Genomic DNA, 20,915 nt, shown 5'->3' on the forward strand with positions numbered 1-20,915 from the left:
CACAGAATCTTTGTTGTGATATGTGGCTCTCTCCTTGCAGTGCATGGGCTCCCTGCAGTGCATGGGCTCCAGAGCATGCAGGCTTCAATAGCTGTGGTGCAGGGGTTTAATTGCTCCAGGGCATGTGGGATCTTAGTTCCCCGACCAGGGATGGAACCCGTGTCCCCCGCATTGCATGTTGGATTCTTAACCACTAGATCACCAGGGAAATCCCGACTGCATTTTATCAACAGACTAAATTCTTGTTCCAGGTATGACTTACAAGAAATTCCTATTGATAATGTTGATTTAATTTGGTTTACAGAAGGACCCTACTTAAGAGATGAACAGGGACATTAGCGAACTGGATATGCAATGACACACAGTGAACATAATTGAAAGCTCTTATTTACCAGCAACAAAGTCGGCACAGCAAGCGGAATTAATTGCCTTAACCCAAGCTTGTCAACTAGCTAAAACCCAGATAGTAAATATATATATATATATATATAGGCTGTTGTTATGCCTTTGGAGTGGCGCACAACATTGGGTGTGATGGAAATGAGGGTTTTTAACCTCCTCCAGTTCAGTTCAGTTCAGTCGCTCAGTCGTGTCCGACTCTTGCGACCCCATGAATCACAGCACGCCAGGCCTCCCTGTCCATCACCAACTCCTGGAGTTCACTCAAACTCATGTCCACAGAGTCGGTGATGCCATCCAGCCATCTCATTCTCGGTCGTCCCCTTCTCCTCCTGCCCCCAACCTTTCCCAGCATCAGAGTCTTTTCCAGTGAGTCAACTCGTCACGTGAGGTGGCCAAAGTATTGCAGTTTCAGCTTTAGCATCAGTCCTTCCAATGAACACCCAGGATTGATCTCCTTTAGAATGGACTGGTTGGATCTCCTTGTGGTACAAGGGACTCTCAAGAGTCTTCTCCAACACCACAGTTCAAAAGCATCAATTCTTCGGCAATCAGCTTTCTTCACAGTCCAACTCTCACATCCATACATGACCACGGGAAAAACCATTGCCTTGACTAGACGGACCTTGATTGGCAAAGTAATGTCTCTGCTTTTTAATATATTATCAAGGTTGGGCATAACTTTCCTTCCAAGGAGTAAGCGTCTTTTAATTTCATGGCTGCAATCAGCATCTGCAGTGATTTTGGAGCCCAAAAAGATAAAGTCTGACACTGTCTCCACTGTTTTTCCATCTATTTCCCGTGAAGTGATGGGACCAGATGCCATGATCTTTGTTTTCTGAATGTTGAGCTTTAAGCCAACCTTTTCATTCTCCTCTTTCACTTTCATCAAGAGGCTTTTGAGTTCCTCTTCACTTTCTGCCATAAGGGTAGTGTCATCAGCACAGCCTATAAAAACAGGTTGCAGTTATTAAATGCTACACAACTAAAACAGTTGGCAATTATTAAAACACCAGGACATCCCAAATCTGACAGTAAGGAAGCTAAAGGAAATTAGCCTGCTGTCGTTGCAAACGGACAACTTAAAAAATTCCTCCTGTTCAGCTTTGAGAATGTCCACTGCCCTCTGTGAACCCTGCTAAGCCAGGGAGAGTTTCTTCCACAGGCTTAAGAAATCACCACTAAAGAAGATAAACAGATGTGGTGACAAAAACGGAGGAATTTTTGACCCCATCACTCAAATATGGTTTGGACCTGATTAAAAAAAAAACACAAAAACCCTAATAGTGCTTGTAAGAGTACAATGGCCATTACTGCAGTGTGTATTTTAATTAATTCATTGGGCAACTGAAAGGCAGTTTCATGGGGAAAACAACAGTTTTGGAAACTTTCTGCCATGAAGGCTTGTAAAGTGTGTACTCTCTGTACTCTATGTGCTAAATATAATCCCAGAAAACCACTACATGGGTCAGAAGGCCACGTTCCCCTTCCTAAGGGACCCTTTGAAGGATGGCCGTTTATATCTCAAGGATATAAATATATTTTGGTGATGATCTGTATGTTTTCACACTGGGTTGAAGCTTTCCCTGCAGGAGAGCAAGGACTGTAGCAGCAGGTAAATCACTGTTGGAAAGAATAATTCCTGTTTGGGGAATCACTTTCAAGTTATATAGTGATCCAGTTATATAGGGACTCACTTTACTGGACAAATAATTAAAATTAATTTGTGACATTTAGCCAACAGTGCAGCAATTTTCAAAGCACTTATCACTCCCGATCTTAAGGACAGAAAGAAAGAACCGATAGCACTATCAAAATGCAACTGACGAAACTCCCCGGGGCTTTTAACCTCTCATGGCCAAAAGCTCTCCCTTCGGTGCTTCTGTCTTAGGTTCACTCCTCTTGCTGCTGTTGTTCAGAGTAGCGATTGACTCTTTTGTAGCCCACCAGACTCCTCTGTCCATGGGATTTCCCAGGGAAAACTACTGGACTGGATTGCCATTTCCTTCTCCAGGGGACCTTCCTGATCCAGGGATCAATCCCACGTCTCTTGCATTGGCAGGCAAGTTCTTTGCCACTAAGACACCAGGGAAGCCCCCACTCCTTTTGCTAAGCATCACCTGTCTCTTTTTGAAATAACCACTGGACGGCCTATGCACCAGATGAAGGCATATACAAATCAATATTACATAAGGGTGATGATACGCTGCACTGTTGTCAGGGACTTCTTTTTTTATTTTTTTTTGATGATTAAAGTGGCTTTTTATTGTATTGGATTCATACATTTTTCGTTCCTGCATTGTTATTTTCCATCAGTGGAAGCTAGAATTCTATTCAGTCACCTCAATTATCTTCTATCAGGCACCCAGGAAATTTTTCTCTATTTTGTATTTCAGTATGATGTATAGTAAAATTATTGTAAATTCTCACAATGATGCTTCTTACTTCTCTAAAGGGCATGTCCTGTGTCGGTCACAAATACCATCTACCTAACAATACTTTGGCCACCTCATGCGACGAGTTGACTCACTGGAAAAGACTCTGATGCTGGGAAAGGTTGGGGGCGGGAGGAGAAGGGGACGACAGAGAATGAGATGGCTGGATGGCATCACCGACTCTGTGGACATGAGTTTGAGTGAACTCCGGGAGTTGGTGATGGACAGGGAGGCCTGGCGTGCTGTGATTCATGGGGTCGCAGAGAGTCAGACACGACTGAGCGACTGAACTGAACTGAACTGAACAGATGAACAGATGTCATCTTCTCTGAAATGATTAAAGATTGCTTATAGATTTTATTTCGGGATGAGCTCCTGGATCATTAGATATATTGCCCTGTGATTTTTTAAAAAACTGTTGCTACTTGACTTAATCTTTCAGTTTTACTTTCTGTAACATTATTTTTTTTTAATTAATTTACTTTAATTGGAAGCTAATTACTTTACAATATTGTGGTGGGTTTTGCCATACATTGACACGAATAAGCCACGGGTGTCCATGTGTCCCCATCCCGAACCCCTCTCCCACCTCCCTCCCCACCCCATCCCTCTGAGTTGTCCCAGTGCACCGGCTTTGAGTGCCCTGTTTCATGCATCGAACTTGGACTGGTCATCTGTTTCACATATGGTAATATACATATTTCAATGCTATTCCCTCAAATCATCCCACCGTCGCTTTCTCCCACAGAGTCCAAAAGTCTGTTCTTTACATCTGTGTCTCTTTTGCTGTCTTGCATACAGGGTTGTCATTACCATCTTTTTAAATTCCATATATATGCGTTAATATGCTATATTGGTGTTTTTCTTTCTGACTTACTTCTCTCTGTGTAATAGACTCCAGCTTCATCCACCTCATCAGAACTGATTCAAACGCGTTCTTTTTAAAGGCTGAGTAATATTCCATTGTGTATATGTACTACAACTTTCTTATCCACATCTGCCGATGGACTTCTAGGTTGCTTCCATGTCCTAGCTATTGTAAACAGCCCTGCGATGAACATTGAGGTAAACGTGTCTCTTTCAATTCTGGTTTTCTTGGTGTGTATGCCCAGTAGTGGGATTTCTGGGTCATATGGCAGTTCTATTTCCAGTTTTTTAAGGAATGTCAGGGACTTCTTTAGGCACTTAAGGAAAATGAAAAGTGAAAGAAAGTGAAGTCGCTCAGTCGTGTCTGACTCTTTGTGACCCCATGGACTGTAGCCTACCAGGCTTCTCTGTCCATGGTATTTTTCCAGGTAAGAGTACGGGAGTGGGTTGCCATTTCCTTCTCCAGGGGGATCTTCCCGACCCAGGGATCAAACCCAGGTCTCCCCCATTGCAGGCAGATGTTTTCCCCTCTGAACCACAAGGGAAGCCCCAAATGAAAAGCTGGTAACTAATTCTTTTCACGATGAGCTCCTGGAAGATGAAGACCTTTTGGATCATGGGTTGTAACCTGGAGATTTTGTCTATTGGAAAAGGTATCAAATACAAGATTCTTTGCTGCTGCTTTGGAAAGGGCCCTATCAGGTATTATTAAATAACATCTGTGTTGTAAAGCTGAAAGGAGTAAACCCTGGGTTCCTATCTCTCATTTTTTTAAAAAGGGCTTCTGCTCCTAAATGGACTGTGACTCCCATTTCTGACACCTTGTCTGGACTGAGAAGTCACTAACAACAGAGATAGCTAACCCAAGATTCCAGACCAGCTCTGTTGGACTCATCCTACTAGTTCAATTGAACTGTTTACCAGCTGTCTGTCTCTCTGTCAACACTGAGTGTTATTGTTTTACTTCTAGCTATACTTTTGCCCCAGTGTTTAGGATGGAAAGAAAATTCTTCAGTCAAGTTGTCACAGAGTATAGATATTGGGGGTCATTTAACTGATGGTCGGGTTTGTCATCAAATTCATCAGTCAATACAAGACTAATACAGGCCCCTCATAATTCCTGTCACTGAACTTTCAGATATTCCTAATGTTATCACTTACTTGGATCCATCTCCCTCTGGCTTAACCTTTCCAGTTCAAATTCCCCAGCCTAATAATGTATCCATCCCCTGTCTGATACTATCCTTGGCCCTTAGAGATTGAACATGACTTGGCCTAGGACCCTTTTGCTCCATCCCTTACTTAACAAATGTCTTGAAGAGAAAAAGCAAGTAATTTGCAACAGCAATTGCCTATGTCCATACCATACAGATGACTCTTGGAAAGCCTGCAAGAGAAGTGACCCCTGGTTTAAAGCCATGTTAGCCAAATTTCCAGTTGATGAGTCCATCAGTGAGAGCCCTCTTGGGAGGATGACTTTAGCTCCCTCAGGTTTTGTCTGCACATGTGGCATTGGAATTGACAGGCCTGTCCATGAATGGCACATAAATATCTTAAGAGCAGTTATAAGGTCTATGCTTATTGGGATGTTCAGTTCAGTCAGTTCAGTTCAGTCGCTCAGTCGTGTCCAATTCTGCGACCCCATGAATCACAGCACGCCAGGCCTCCCTGTCCATCACCAACTCCCGGAGTTCACTCAAACTCATGTCCATCGAGTCGGTGATGCCATCCAGCCATCTCATTCTCTGTCGTCCCCTTCTCCTCCTGCCTCCAATCCTTCCCAGCATCAGACTCTTTTCCAGTGAGTCAACTCGTCGCATGAGGTGGCCAAAGTATTGGAGTTTCAGCTTTAGCATCAGTCCTTCCAATGAACACCCAGGATTGATCTCCTTTAGAATGGACTGGCTGGATCTCCTTGCAGTTATGTCTATATAAAAGTGACAGCTGGACTGCATTTCTCTCTCCCTTAAGGAATCAAGAGACCCATGTTATCAGTATACAAGATACCTGGTAGCAAAATCTTTTGAGACTCTTGATCCCTAGGGCAGGAGTATCAATAAAGAGAGATATAGTTGTGAATCTATCAGCCACCATTGGCCAAACAGCCAAAGAGTCTGCAAACAGTATGGAACAGCCTTCAGTTCCTTAACTCAGTTGTGCTGGATAATACAATTCCCTTCCATTTTCTTTTCATTTTTGATGTCTTTGTTTATTTGGCCATGCTGCTTTCGAGGCCTTAGTTCCCAGATCAGGGATCAAACCCATGCCCCTGTATTGGAAGCCCAGAGTCCTAACCACTGGCCCACCAGGGAATTCCCTACCTTTCATTTCCTACTGGCTAAATAAGGAGGTGTGCTACTACTCACCCTGCTTGCTGCACTATATCAATACCTCTACACAAGTATAGATGATCCTAGATAATGCTCCCAAAAGACAAAATGGTTTTAAGATTTTAAAAAAAGAAAGAAAAAGAGAGATCCTTTTAATGATGTGTTTAGTTGGCTCCCTTCAGGACTAGGTTTTTTTTTCACTGTTTTACAGACGATTATCGCTTTCATTTTATGTATTATTATCCTTTTAGTAGCTTTCAAGCTACTTGTGGCATGTATCACTACATGCTTTAATTCAACTTCTAAAAGTACACGTACAATGTTTGTGCAACAGATCAATATGACTGATAACATGTAGAGCCTATGTTTCCCTATCACCATATACCTGTGTCAGCCATTCCTATGAAAATGACTGCTGACAACTCCAAGCCTCTTTGCCTAATGGTCAGCCATATCCACTTCAACGAGAGGCACGGAACAGAGGAAGACTTATGTTGATGAAACATTAATCAATAGTCGATCTAAAGGAGAAATAGATGATTTTCTCTGAGCCAACCTGAGAATTACAACCCTAGAAAGTCTTTCGGAAAACTCTAAGGCACAGAAGTCGAAGGCACAGTCATATATATATTTGAGACAAAGGATCATGTATCAAAATGACACACTGACATTTTACATAAAGTTCACCGAAGATACATAGTCCAGATCTACACATAGGAAGCAGCGGCAGGTTACAGAATTAGGAAAGAAGAAAGTTATAATCTAAGGATTACATTGCTGGCATCAAAAGAAGGGGGAAAAAACATTGATCTTTATGGTTGAGCAGACATTGCTGCCTTTGGGGAGGTCTGGTTAATGTGTAATGTAGGCTCACACTGCTCACTAGGGAGGGCCCAATACAGGCAGGCAGTGTGTTATGCTTAAATTTCCTTATCTTCCCTTAAAACTTAAGATCTCCTCCACAGCAACTGTATCTCCCTCTCTCCCTGCCAATACTCCTCACCACCCAAGATGAACAGTCACTGGAGCACCCAGAAAAGTCACACCCGCGATGGCCACAGCTCTTTCTCCACTGGGGGAGAGGGCAGTACTGCTCTGCAAATAAAAGGCCAGGTCCGTGCAACCCACGAGGGTGCATCCATCCTGGAAAGGCAGTGCCTGGGGCTGACTGGCCCTGGCATTGGGGGTGGGGGGCGCTCCTGGTGTGTGTGCACCCCGAGAGAGGGGTTTGCAGGGAAGAGGAAGGCTTTGTGTCCATCATTTAATACAACTCTGGTCTGGAGAATATGTGTAAGAGTAAGAAGATTCCTGTTCACATAGGAATGATAAATCAGCCATTCACGGAACGAGTGCTGATCAAACACCAAGTCTCACAAGAACAGGACGGCAGTGGAAGTCACAGGGCTCTCATTCAGCAAGCCAGATCCCCACGCCCAAGGTGCGGCCTGCAGAGCACCGAATGGGCGCCTGCTGGATACGTGCAGCCACAAGCAGCCTACACCTGTACTGCAGCCGCTCTGGAGCACAGGTGCGCCCCTCTACTCTAGGACCGTGGGAACGTATTTGCGACTGAAAAGTTTGGAGACCACCAACAGTTATCTTTTTTGTTTCATCAAAATTTTATTAACAAAACCAGAGTTCGGGGAGGCACAGGTGAGCAGACTCCACAGTCCCACCCAGGCACAGAGAACGGAGAGACAACGACGTGAAATTCCGAGGCCTTCTGGGAAGGGCAGACAGGCAGTCAGACGGTGGACGGATGAGCACACGGACTCGGGGACCGTCGGAGAAACATGAATGGCAGACCAGACAAACGGGGGTCCAGGGCCGGGCCCGCCCGCAGCGCAGGGAGAGAGGACGCGTGGGCCGCCGGGGCTCAGCGTTCGGCGTTGGAGCGCAGGTCGGTGGTGAGCGGGTCGTGCTGGATGGTTTGGTGCAGCATCAGGGCCAGTAAGCCCGCCCGGTTGGTCATGGCTGTGCGAACGTTGCGCTCCTGCTCAAACAGCTCGTCCAGCTTGTACCACTGCGTGGGGAGCAGAAGCCGTCAGAAGCGGCTCTGGAGCCCGGCTCCACCCGACCCCGGCCGCATCCGCGGTCAGGGTCCAGCACGTGATCAGGACCTACCACGCGCACGCGCTCCAGGTCCACCTCGGCGCGCCGCAGCTTCTCCCAGCAATAGTGCCGGTTGCACTGGCGCTTGGGCAGGCGGCAGAAGTCACCCGTGAGCTCGAAAACATCCCTTACGAGGGGGCACCCGCATACCTCGTCAGCTGGCACCTGCAGGGAGGCCAGGGTGGCTGGGGGAAGTTGCAAGTTCGGAGGAGAGTGGGAAGGAACCGAGAGGGGACAGAGGGAAGGGAGGAATGCAGGGAAGGGGTGCCCCACAAAAGAGGGGGATGACGGTGAGGAGGCCGGGCAGCGGAAGGGGTAAGCAGGGGCGGGGGAAGGCAGCGGGGACGGGAAAGCCTTACTTTGGGGTCCCGCGAGTGCTCGGGGCATAGCACCTGGAGCCGCTTACAGTACGTCTTGCTCTGAGGGTTGTAGACGTCACAGAAGAGCCGCGTGGCCCTGGGGGTGTGGAGCGGAGGCCGTGCAAGAGGAGGACCGCAGCGCCCCCGCCCGCACCGGCCGGGGCCGCTTCTGGCCCCACCTTAACCCTGCGCTCACCCCTCACGTGCCCACACTCACCCCTCGATGCGGGTGGGGTACATGGACCCAAAGGACGTCTGGCTCTCGTACTGGAGGGGCGAGCACAAAGGAGGGGACTGTGGGCGTGCGCTGCGGGCCCTGGCCAGACAGCCCACCTGACCCCCACACCGTCCACCCCCTCGGGCAGACACCCTGACCTTGGCGTAGCAGCGCTCCATGTGGCGCAAGGCAACGCGTGGGTTGATGGGGTGCCCGCAGGAGACGCAGAAGATCTGCAGGTCCGTGTCGTCACTGTCGCCCTCGTTGCTCTGCGCGGGCGGAGGGGACCATGAGGCCGGACAGGGCCAGGCGTGCAGCCCCGCGCCGGGCCGCCCCGGCCGCAGCCCTCACCTCCTCGTCCTCGCGCACCGCCTGCTGCTTGGCGCGCAGGATGATGGCCTCGAGCTCGTGGAAGCGGCGCTCCATCTCCTGGAGGCGGGTGCGCGCGCTCTGCTGCTCCCGGCGGATGCGCTCGAGCAGCTTCTTGCCGTGCTCCTCGGCGATGCACGGGCTCTGCTGCCACTGCTGGATGCGCTGCGGGAGGATCTCGTAGATGCGGCTGCAGAGACGCGGGGAATTGGGTGCGCGGGGGAGGACGCCGGCAAGGAGGCGGGTAAGTGGGGTGCTCCGATGCAGGATGGAAGGGGGCTCAAGGGTGAAAGGGTGCGTGACCAGGTGAATGAACGGGCAGACGGAGGAAGGGCGCGTGAGCAGGTGGGCGGATAGGTGGGTGCTTGGTTGACTGAACGGTGGCCACGTGACTGACTGTGGGCTCCGGTCGTGCCCTTCCGTGTCCTCCCCGACTCCCCGAAAATGACTCACTTGGCCGCCAGCTTCATGCCGCAGTCGTCGGAGCAATACTTGGAGCCGGGCTGGGCGGCGCGCACGCAGCCAGGCCCCAGGCACTGCGGCAGCGACGCGGGGTCCTTGGCGTCGGCCCGCTCCGGGTGTTTCCATTTATCCTTGTGCTTCTGCTTCTGTCGGTGGCGCTTGTATCTTTCGTCCTTCTGTGGGACGACACGCGTGAGGCCAGGGCAGGGCGGGGGTCGTCCCCGGCCCCGAGCCCCGCCGCCCCGCACCCACTCCGCCCTGTCACCTTCTTCTCAGACTTCTTCTCCCGGCGCTTCACGTGCTTCACCTTCACCGCCCTCTTCCGCAGCGCCGGGTCCAGGAACGGGGACTCCTCAGTGTCACTCATCCAGGGCTGCCAGTGAGGCAAACGCTGATTCTCCTGCGCTCCTGGTGACCTCCCCACTACCTACTCAGTCCCCACGTCAGCCTTCCATACCCTCTGCCTCCTCTCTCCTCATTACGGATACTCTCTGCTTCTGTAACCTCTACTTGATGCGAAGAACTGACTCGTTTGAAAAGACCCTGATGCTGGGAAAGATTGAAGGCAGGAGGAGAAGGGGACGACAGAGGATGAGATGGTTGGATGGCATGACCGACTCGATGGACATGAGTTTGAGTAAGCTCAGGGAGTTGCTGATGGACAGGGAGGCCTGGCATTTTGCAGTCCATGAGGTCGCAAAGAGTCGGACATGACTGAGCGACTGAACTGAACTCAACTGGGCTGACCCTTCCACCGTGGGATGCTCTGCCTGCTCACCAGGCTGTGGTCATCGAAGGCCCCTGCACAGAAGTCCTGGTACAGTTCAGAGTCCAGTGGGAGGTCCTCGTCGGAGAGCGGCTCAGGTGTTGCCGTAGCCTCAGGTGGCTCCTTGACTGTCGCAGATGCCACTGCCCCCTCGTCCTCTCTGAGGCGCCCCAGCTTCTGCGACGGCGGTGGCTGCGGCTGGGTGGGCAGGGGCCGGCGAGGCCTTGGCAGGGACTCTGAGGGCGTCACCGGCGACAGCTGCGGGGCAGAATCTCAGGACTGGCCCTGCCCGCCCTGCCCGCATGCCCCGCCCGCCCTGGGGGGCTGGACTCACCGAGGAAGGGAAGTACTTGTACGATTCCTGTGCCGGCAGGAGGAAGGCCCAGGTCAGCCCCAGGTGGAGGGAGGGGGGCCCTGCCCTCGCCCTGCCAAGTGCCTGACCCCACCCACCAGCCCTGCATCACCTCCCCAGACACACCAGCCTGCCCACAGCTCATCACCAGGACACGCTCAGCCCTGCCCCAACCAGGCCTGACCACCTAGAAATGCCTGGCCCTACCCTGTCCACCTGGGGCTGAGGGCTCCCCTGCCAGCCCGGCACACCTGGTCACACCCCGCTCATCTGGACAGGCCACCTGTCTGAACGCGATTAGACCCCACCCCGCCTAGCCTCCGGCGGCTCTTCCTGGACACGCTGGCCCCCCACCTGACCCCACCCAGCTCTGCCCATGCTCACCCGGGCCCGAAGCTGGCACTGACGCAGCCGGCACTTCTGCCGGATCTTGTTGGGGCCCCCAAACTTCTTCATGTCTCGGCAGAAGTCGCAGTGGCCACAGTCCTCCGTGCGCCGGCAGGCCTCGCACTCGCCACACATGCGGGCTGATCGCTTGACCTGCTGCTGCTGCTGCTGCTGCTGGTGATGCTGGTGGAGGGGCCCGGAAGGGAACTCAGGGACCAGGCAGGGCCTCCAAGGGGAGCCCCTCACCGATCCCAGCCATCGCCGCCACTTACCTGGCTGGGCGTGGCCACCAGGGGCTGTGGAGAGGATTTGTGGGGCGAAGCAGATCCCCGAGCAAGCATGGCCCCAACCCCTGTCCCTGTCCCTGCCCTGCGCTGCAGGTCCGGATCCGGGGCAGGCCTCTTGCGCCCTCCACCCTCATCCCGGGGCTCACTGCCGTCTCGCTCGGAGCTGTCTCGCTCCCGCGACTTCTTATGCCGATAGCGGATCTCCAGCTTGGGGTCCTTCTCTGTGGGACAGAGGGCAGGGCCAGTGGGGGTTGGCATGGGAGGACCTGGAGGGGCCCCAGAACTCTTTCTTCCTCTTCTGGCCCACCCACCGGCTCTGTCTCCCTACTCCAGGGCAGAGCTGCCCCTTCTATCACAGCTCACAGGGCACCGACCCGCAGTCACTCTGCCCACAGCCGCCCATCCACTGCTCCCCATGACACACCCTCCCAGGAAGGCTCCGCTTCCTCCCTTGAAGCCCCAGCTGCCTGCCCCTCACCTCGGCACTCACGACAGTACCACTCCCGGATGGCCTTGGCCATCTTCTCAGTGATCCGGATGCAGTCCCCGTGAAACCATTCATTGCAGTTGTCACACCCGCTGCGGAGGACGGGGCGAGTGATGGGAGACGTGTCTCACGCCTCCACTGGCCTCACCCCACCTGGCCAGGTGTCCGTCCCGCCCGCCTCTCCCGGCCTCACATCATGAAGCAGTTGATGTCTGGCTTGCGGCAGATGCAGTAGATGGGCGCATTCTCCCCATTCTCGGACTTGCTGTCCTCCCCGGCATCTGGAGGCTCTGGATCTGAAGCGTCGCCCTCCTGTGGGACCCGGCCCCCCAGCATGGCACCTCATCCGACTAGTACAGCCCCATCACGGCTCACCACACATCTCAAGTCTCCCAGTGCAGACTTCCCACCACGGCTCCTCATTAAATCTCTCCATCGTAGCCCCGTAGACCACTCCCCATCGCTCACCCCTGACACCTCATTACTCTGTTTCTTCACTTTTGTCTCAGACTTTCCAATCACTCACTCTACTGACACCCCATCACTAGGCACCCACTCAAATAATGGCTCGCTGCAAACACCCTGACACCCACATTTTGCCCCTGTCATGGATCTTCACGGGCCCCCCATCAAAGGCTCTCATAGGCACCACTTTATTCATTCGGCAGGCTTCCCACCACGGTGCCCTTCAGGTTCCGGAGTGATCAACCTCACCGGCGGCCCCGCCCCCCTGGCTCCCTGATACGGACTCATCACGGCTCCCTCCAGACTGCCCCAACACAACTCTTCGAAAACCCCCCCGTCACTCTGCACAAAGAATCCCCCATCGGGACCCTCAAGGCACTACCATCAGGGATCCCCGCTAAACTTCCATTACAGACCCCCATGATGGCTCATCAGAGAACTCCCCGATGGTTCCCCCACGAGTGAAAATTCGGACCATCAGACCCCCGTCATTCTACCCAGGGGCCCGGGTTCAGGCTCACACAGACCCTGCCCCCTCCCCCATTCTGCCCACAGCCCCTGGTTACGGATCACCACAGACCCCCACGAGCCTGCCAATGGACTCCACCACTTCCTACCTCGCTGGCCTCTAACCGCCGACTCCCTCCTGGGACCGCGCACTTACCATCTCTCGGCTCCCGACGCACCCGTTCGCGAACCCCGCCAGCGGCCCGCGAACCTGCACAGACCACTCGGCGGCGTCCGCGGCCGTTGCAGAGGCGCCCACAAGCACTTCCGCTTTTCCTGGCGCCTCCCAGGCACCGTACTCCTACTGCGCAGGCCCAGTGCGCCGGTTCCGCGACACACAAACTGCTGTCGCCCGGCTAGAGCGCTGACGGTCTCCGAGGTGCCGCCATCTTGACTACTGAGACCGTACGGCGGCCGAACCAGTGTGCTCTCAGGTGTGCCCGGGAGACATGGCGGCGCCTGCAGTTCAGCTTTACCAAGGGCGCCGCCATCTTGTTTGCCGGCCTAGTCCGTACAGTCACTACCTGTACGGCCGCTAAGTTTAGGGCAGTATGGTCGCGCCTACTGCGCGACTTCCATGTTGACGCCGCCATCTTGGAACCGTAGGCTCAGGGGCAGTGTCCTAATCGGCCACCGAGAGGGCGCCGCCATCTTGCCGGTGGATTCTGGCGCCAGTAGCTGGTACTGCCTAGATGTCTATAGGGAAGGGGGCCCCCTTTTAGAAAGACTACCTGGATTGAGTAGCTCTTTCCACTATTCAGTCGTTTTTCCTTTCCGCGTCTGCTAATGGACGTTCGTATACTGTGTGCCTTATGCTGGGAAGGAAACCAGTCTCTTCGTTATGCCTCCCACATTACCCCTGACAGGAACTTTTTGCCTATTGGGGCAGGGGAACGCCAGTCAGGCTTATATCTGATTTGGCCTAAACTTCATGTAAAACTGGAACAGTCTGATTTATGATCTGTCAAGTACACGTTCTACATTTGTTCTAACCACTGCGATTAAAGAATGCCCACTTTCCGATAGGGAGAAATGCCTCCCTTTTATGGTTAAGCAAACCTGCTTGCTCCAGTAATAACTTACAGGAGTTTCCCATATTTTTCTACTTAGAATCCTCTAGCGGGCATTAACTACTTAATCACCTATTTTGTCCCTTCATTCTGTCCTTTATTATTCCTGTGCCAGTAATCATTGGAGGATAAGGTTCCTGTCCCACATGCCAAGGGCATGCTCACTCACTGTGTGTCTGCTAATTTGTACTACACATCGCTGTTGAAACCTTGAAGGAAGGTACCTCTGCCGTGTTTGATGTAGTAATATGTTATTTGTTCTGATGCTGTATAAAACTGTTGAAAACTATGCTTCTCTAGAGTGCTTTCTTCCTTGGTGGAGGCTGCGCTCCTGGGCCAGTCCTCAGCTTGGTTCAAATGAAACTCTCTTTTATTCTTTAATATAGATTGTTTATTGATTATCTGTGTTGACACCTCCAACCACTGTTTGCAGCTGTCATTCCTCCCAGCAGTGCCTTAGCCAGACCTACCCGATGATTCAGCCTCTGGGTCTCTACAACAGCACTTATACATCAGAATTAGGCAACAACTGAAAGCCATACATGATGGTGACCTGACCGTCTCTGGTGAGAACGGCTGGACCAAAGTAGATTTTTAAATCAGGAACCACCAGCTTCATCAAGTCTTCCCTTGAACAGACACAATAGGTCTGTCATTTGGGTTGTTTAGCCAATGAACACATCAAGAACTTCCTTGTCAAAAGTAATAAATAATAAAGTAGAAGCATTTATGATTTGTTACTTGTGACAAGAAAGGAGACAAGGAGATAGTTCTCAAGCACTATTTCCCTGGGGGCGTTTTAAGTTAAGCCTGGGCGGGAGCCATGATCATTATAATGAAGCAAATGTTACTCTGGTTTGCCCAAAACTGCAAGTAAGTAGGTACTTGGTTGCTTGCTCTCACTGTAGTGTCTTGTTGACTGGAATGCACTGTAACCTTTTTGGAACATCTAGTGGCTGCAACTTTCTGCAAAACAAAACTGGTTTAAACCCATCCTATTAAAAAGCAGAGACATTACTTTGCCAACCAAGGTCCGTCTAGTCAAGGCTATGGTTTTTCCCGTGGTCATGTATGGATGTGAGAGTTGGACTGTGAAGAAAGCTGATCGCGGAAGAATCGATGCTTTTGAACTGTGGTGTTGGAGAAGACTCTTGAGAGTCCCTTGGACTGCAAGGAGATCCAATCAGTCCATTCTAAAGGAGATCAATCCTGGGTGTTCATTGGAAGGACTGATGCTGAAGCTGAAACTCCAATACTTTGGCCACCTCATGCGACGAGTTGACTCACTGGAAAAGACTCTGATGCTGGGAAGGATTGGGGGTGGGAGGAGACGGGGACGACAGAGAATGAGATGGCTGGATGGCATCACCGACTCGATGGACATGAGTTTGAGTGAACTCTGGGAGTTGGTGATGGACAGAGAGGCCTGGCATGCTGTGATTCATGGGGTCGCAAAGAGTCAGACACGACTGAGCGACTGAACTGAGCTGAACTGATCCCTACTGCTCCCTAGCTAACACCCACCACCAGAGTGTAAATTATGCCCACTTCCTGGCGATGTCCACTTGGGTTCTCTTGTTTCATATGTATTCAGTTTTCTCTCCCATAAATTTAAAGTTTTTTAAAAATTTATGTTATGTATAACAAAAAATCCTCAGACTGGAGAGCCAGACGTTTCCTTAGGGTAATACTCTAACGTGGGCAACTATGAAAATCAAATAAGATACAAAGTATCAGTACAATCCCTCCCCCCTAAAACACATACACACTGAAAGGGGAGGTTGTGGTCATTATAAATGTCCTCATGTCCACATTCAGAGCCAGAATGACTTTGTTTCTGGTTTAAAAATAAGTTTGCTAAGTCACTTCAGTTGTGTCCGACTCTGTGTGACCCCATAGACGGAAGCCCAGGGAATATAATTCAGATTTAAATTAAATCTAATTGCATGCTTGCATGACAGAGGATGAGATGGTTGGATGGAATCACCAACTCAATGGACTTGAGTTTGGGTAAATTCTGGGAGTTGGTGATGGACAGGGAGGCCTGGTGTGCTGCGGTTCTCAGGGTCGCAAACAGTCGGACATGACTGAGCAACTGAACTGAACTGAACTGAATGTTCAGTCACTTCAGTTGTATCCGACTCTGTGATCCTATGAACTGTAGCCCTCCACACTCCTCTGTCCATAGGAATCTCTGGGCAAGGATACTGGAGTGGATTGCCATGCCCTCCTCCAGGGGATCTTTCCAACCCAGGGATCGAACCTGTGTCTCCTGCATTGCAGGCTGTTTCTTTACCCACTGAGTCACCTGAGAAGCCCTAAATTTAATTACTCAAGTTAAATTTAATTTAACATAATTGAATTTGGATTTATTCATGCATGTAATTTGCTTTAAAATAATTTAATTTAATTTAATGTATGAAATTCAATGTCTTACATATTTAATTTCAATTTAATTTTAGTTCAATTTATTATATTACATTTTATTTAATATAGTTTAATTCATCCAAATTTAATTTTACATATTTAAATTTTAATTCAAATTCACCTTAATTCATTAAACTAAAATTTACTATCATTGAGTGAACTAAATTTATAGTCAATTCTATATTTTTGAAATATATTTTATTAAAATATGATTTATTTAATTATAAATTAAATATTTATATATGATTTATTTAATGTAATTAATAAAAACAGTGAAAAACAGAAATCACCCCCATGATGAATGATAAAAGAGCCATCAGTACAGATCCAACAGATATTGAATAGAGAATATTATTCACACATCTATACCAACTTAATATATTTGACAACTTAGATAACATGGACAGATTTCTTGTCTTTAGCAAGACAATTTACCAAACTAACAAATGAAGAAATTGAAAATATGAGTAGCCATACTGATATAAAACTACTTGAATTTATGATTAAAGGCCATCCCACAAAGAAAGCTTCAAGTCCAGATTAGTTCACCAGCAAATTCTGTCAAATATTGAAGATGGAAAAATAGTAATCCTAAATAAACTTTTTGAGAAAACAGAAGAGGAAGGAATACTCCCCAATTCCTTTTGGGAATCATTTCTCTAACACCAAACTAGAAAAAGACATTACAAGAAAAAATAATAGACAAATATACCCCATGAACATAAATGCTGCAAAATTTGAGAAATGGTCTCCAAGAGACCACCTTTATTTCTGACATCATTGCAGGGTTTAAGGGTTCCCCAAGACCATGTTTACTTCTGACACCAACTGCAAATCTGGGGATCCCCAACTAATTTGCAAGAAGGACTTATCAAACTCACTGAAAGTTGTTATACCCATAGTTATCCAGGAGCAGACCCTCCACTTATCCTCTTCCTGAGGAATCACAGACAGGCTTAGCTGCTCCCAGGGACGATATATGACAATATTCATGGAATTGCTAACCAGAGAAGCTCCCCTGAGCCTTGGCATCCAGAATCTTTACTGTGGTTCCATTACATAGACACTGTTGACTGCCCATGTGCCTGATCTCAGTTTTTAACCCCTGAGGAGGTTGAGATAATACCACGTGACCCAAAGTCCTCACCCTAAATGACATTGTTAGATTTGTGACATGGCCAGCCCCAACCTAAATTACTATATTGACTATCAGTTCAGTCAGTTCAGTTGCTCAGTCCTGTCTGACTCTTTGCAACCCCATGGACTGCTGCACACCAGAGGCCTCCCTGTCCATCGCTAACTCCCGGAGTTTACTCAAACTCATGTCCATTGAGTCAGTGATGCCATCCAACCATCTCATCCTCTGTTGTCCCCTTCTCCTCCTGCCTTCAATCTTTTCCAGAATCAGGGTCTTTTCAAAAGAGTCAGTTCTTTGAAGCAGGTGGCCAAAGTATTGGAGTTTCAGCTTCACCTTCCAATGAATATTCAGGACTGATTTCCGTTAGGATGGACTGGCTGGATTTCCTTGCAGTCCAAGGGACACTCAAGAATCTTCTCCAACACTACAGTTCAAAAGCATCAATTCTTTGGTGCTCAGCTTTCTTTTTACTCCAACTGTCACATCCATACATGACTAGACAGACCTATATTGACTATAAAGTGACTAAAATATCCCCAGGCAAACAAAGACACTCATGTGGGGAATAACACTGATGGGGCTTAGATATTGCCACCCAAAGCCAAGTAGGGCAGAAGGCAGACATCTCTTTGTTTAGTCACTAGGTCATGTTGACTCTTTTGTAATATTTGTAAAATGTAATATTATTCCATTGCATAAAAGAATGAAGTACTCATATATCATGCTATAACATGCATGAACCTTGAAAACACTGCTAAATAAAAGAAACACACACAAAGTCACATATTATATGATTCCATTTATATGAAATGTCTACAAAAAGCAAATCTGTAAGAGACATAAAGTAGACATCCTTGTTTTGTTCCTGCCCTTGAGGGAAAGTATTCAATCTTTTACCATTAAATATGATGTTAGCTGTGGGCTTTTTTGGACTTTTTATCAGAATGATGAAGTTCCCTACTGTTCCTTGTGTGTTAAGTGTTTCGTTTTTTGAATCATGAAAGGCTGTTGAATTTTGTCAAGTGCTTTTCGGTGTCTGTAGATGAAACTAATATTCTTAAATATTGATTTATAAAGATTGATTTTAACATTAAGCCACGCTTGCATTCCTGTTGGGGGTGGGAGGAGAAGGGGACGACGGAGAATGAGATGGCTGGATGGCATCACCGACTCTGTGGACATGAGTTTGAGTGAACTCTGGGAGTTGGTGATGGACAGGGAGGCCTGGCGTGCTGTGGTTCATGGGGTCGCGGAGAGTCGGACACGACTGAGCGACTGAACTGAACTGAACTGAACTGCATTCCTGTAATACACCCTACTTGATCATTGTGTATGATCATTTTATATGTTGTTGGATTTGATTTGCCAGTAATTTATTGAGGGTATTGTTTTATACTCATAAGATATCTTGGTCTGCAGCTTTATTTTTACTGTGATATTTTTGTCTGGTTTTGGTATCAGGGTAATGCTAACCTCTACCTCTGATGAGTTGTAAGTGTTACTTCCTCTTCTACTTTTTTTTGAGGTGTTTGTGAAGCCTTGATATTAATTATTCTTTAAATATTTGATAGAATTCACCAATGGAATCGTGTGGGTTGGGCTTTTCTTTGTGGGAAGTTTTAAAATTACTAATTTAATCCTTTTGCTTGTCATAGGTCTACTCAGATTTTTTCTTTCTGTTGTAGCCATATTTTGTAGTTTGTGTCTCTCTAGGAACTTATAATTTCATCTAAGTTATCTAATTTATTGGCGGTGATTTACACTATTTTAAAAAATAATCGTTTACTTCAGTAAAGTCGGTATTTCATTTTTGATTTTAGTAATTTGAATCAATCTTCTGTGTTTTTCCTCCTGGTGATTCTAGCTAATTCATCATTTAAAAAATCTTTTCGAAGACCTAACTCTTTGTTTTTTGCCTCTTTATTTTATTAATTTGCACTTTAATCTTTATTAGTGTTCCTTCTGATTGCAGTGGGTTTAATTTTCTTTCCTTTACCTATTTATTTTAAGCTGAATAACTAGGTTGTTTATTTAAGTGTAACAGACTCTAAAAAGAGAAACTAAGCAAGTGAACAATCAAAAGTCAGTTTTCCAGCAAAGCACACAATAAGATAAGCAGTAATGTGGGAATTCTAGACGCATACCTCCAACTGATAGAAAGCTCAGCCTCATAGTTGAGTAGGGGAATAAAAGATTATATATGATCTTTTTATGTGTTTGATAGGGGTTGTGTTGAACTGGTAGATCAATTTGAGGCAGACCAACACAACCCTTATCAAACCCTATCAAAATCCTACCTTATTTCTTTGAAAAATTAAACAAGCTTATGGAAATTTAAGGAATTCAGAATATCCAAAACAATTTTGAAAGAATAACAAAATTATTTGACTCAAAATTCCTGCTTACCAGGGGCTTCCCTGGTGTCTCAGTCGGTAAAGAATCTGCCTCCAATGAAGGAGATGGCCTTCATTGAGATGGGGACCCGGGTTCCATCTCTGAGTCTGAAAGATCCCCTGGAGAAGGAAATGGAGAAGATCCCCTGGAGAAGCCCTCAGAAGCCTGGTGGGCTACAGTTCATGGGGTCGAAAGAGTCCCATATGACTTAAGTTTTTCCCTCTACAAACACAGGATGTCATTCTTTCCTCTTAACGTGAGTCCTGACTGCAGCTCGGCTAGGCTGGGCCTAAGAACTGGAGGCGGCTTGGACAAGTGTCTGGAATCTAGGGCCCAAGTCATTAACTCCCTTATTTTTCCCCTTCCTCCTCGAGTGTCCAGCTCCCTGCCCTCCAACTCCTCAATTGCCCGGGTCGCCAAGAATGTTATGCCTTTCACCTCCCAGTGTCCCAGAAACCCAGAAAGTTGTCTTTACATTTTTCAGAGTCCCGGGTACCTTCAGCCGCCGCCGCCTTGGCAGGATGCCTTAAATCGCAGCGACTAGTGAGTGCTTCCGGGAGCGGCGTTCTGGTTGCCCCGGGCTACCTACCCTGCGGGGTTTGCACCTGGCCGGAAGTGGGCAGCGTGACCATGGCAACGTAGGACGCCGAAACCAGTATTTCCTCTCGGTTGAGGCTTCGAGATTCTCTACTCCACCTCGCTGGATATTTTCCAGTTTCTGCTCGGAAGACAAACTATGTAGTATGCCTTTCCTCTTAGAAAAGTTGAAGGTCAAAATACAACTCTAATTTATACAGCTAGTTGTATCTTATAATGGGAATAAAGGGTTGGTTACATGCCATCTGCTCCTAAGAGTGCACAGTTCAGGCTTTCTTAGCACGTCGGGAAGACTTTTGTGATTTTTGTTATTTATTGTACTGGCTTAAAATGGAGTGGGGGGCAGGAGTGCCCCTCCCGATCAGGCGAAGGAGAGCGAGGTCATGGTAGTGGCCATGGCCCCTCCGCCGCCTCCCGCGTCGGGTCCCTTCTGCTGCCAGCTGCTGCCGGGGCTTTGGCATCGGCGACAGGGGCCCCAGCCGGAGACC

The 20,915-nt window shown here is 48.5% G+C and overlaps 1 protein-coding gene across 1 annotated transcript; it reads right to left on the reverse strand.

The window, feature by feature from the left end:
• Positions 1 to 7,631: 7,631 nt before the first annotated feature.
• Positions 7,632 to 13,175, reverse strand: CXXC1 (CXXC finger protein 1). Its single transcript, XM_055417367.2, has 15 exons — positions 12,959 to 13,175; positions 12,023 to 12,141; positions 11,821 to 11,921; positions 11,328 to 11,563; positions 11,053 to 11,238; positions 10,651 to 10,677; positions 10,329 to 10,574; positions 9,816 to 9,923; positions 9,542 to 9,726; positions 9,071 to 9,278; positions 8,878 to 8,988; positions 8,720 to 8,769; positions 8,503 to 8,599; positions 8,156 to 8,308; positions 7,632 to 8,054 (listed from the first exon to the last, which is right to left on the reverse strand). Exons 1-15 carry the CDS (start codon positions 12,959 to 12,961, stop codon positions 7,908 to 7,910), a joined length of 1,977 nt encoding a protein of 658 aa, XP_055273342.2. The 5' UTR covers positions 12,962 to 13,175; the 3' UTR covers positions 7,632 to 7,907.
• Between the last annotated feature and the right edge of the window lie 7,740 nt (positions 13,176 to 20,915).

This window comes from Moschus berezovskii, chromosome 28 (genome assembly GCF_049115385.1).
Source record: "Moschus berezovskii isolate FMDL1 chromosome 28, NW_MosBer_1.0, whole genome shotgun sequence".
NCBI lineage: Eukaryota > Metazoa > Chordata > Mammalia > Artiodactyla > Moschidae > Moschus > Moschus berezovskii.

Bases quoted from the DNA above. Each gene is read 5' to 3' on its own strand.
- CXXC1 (XM_055417367.2), bottom strand. The intron at 9,924-10,328 runs GTGAGCAGGCAG...CCTCACTGGCAG, and splicing joins CCTTCGATGACCACAGCCTG to CCCTGGATGAGTGACACTGA. The intron at 8,989-9,070 runs GTGAGGGCTGCG...CCGCCCGCGCAG, and splicing joins CGGTGCGCGAGGACGAGGAG to AGCAACGAGGGCGACAGTGA.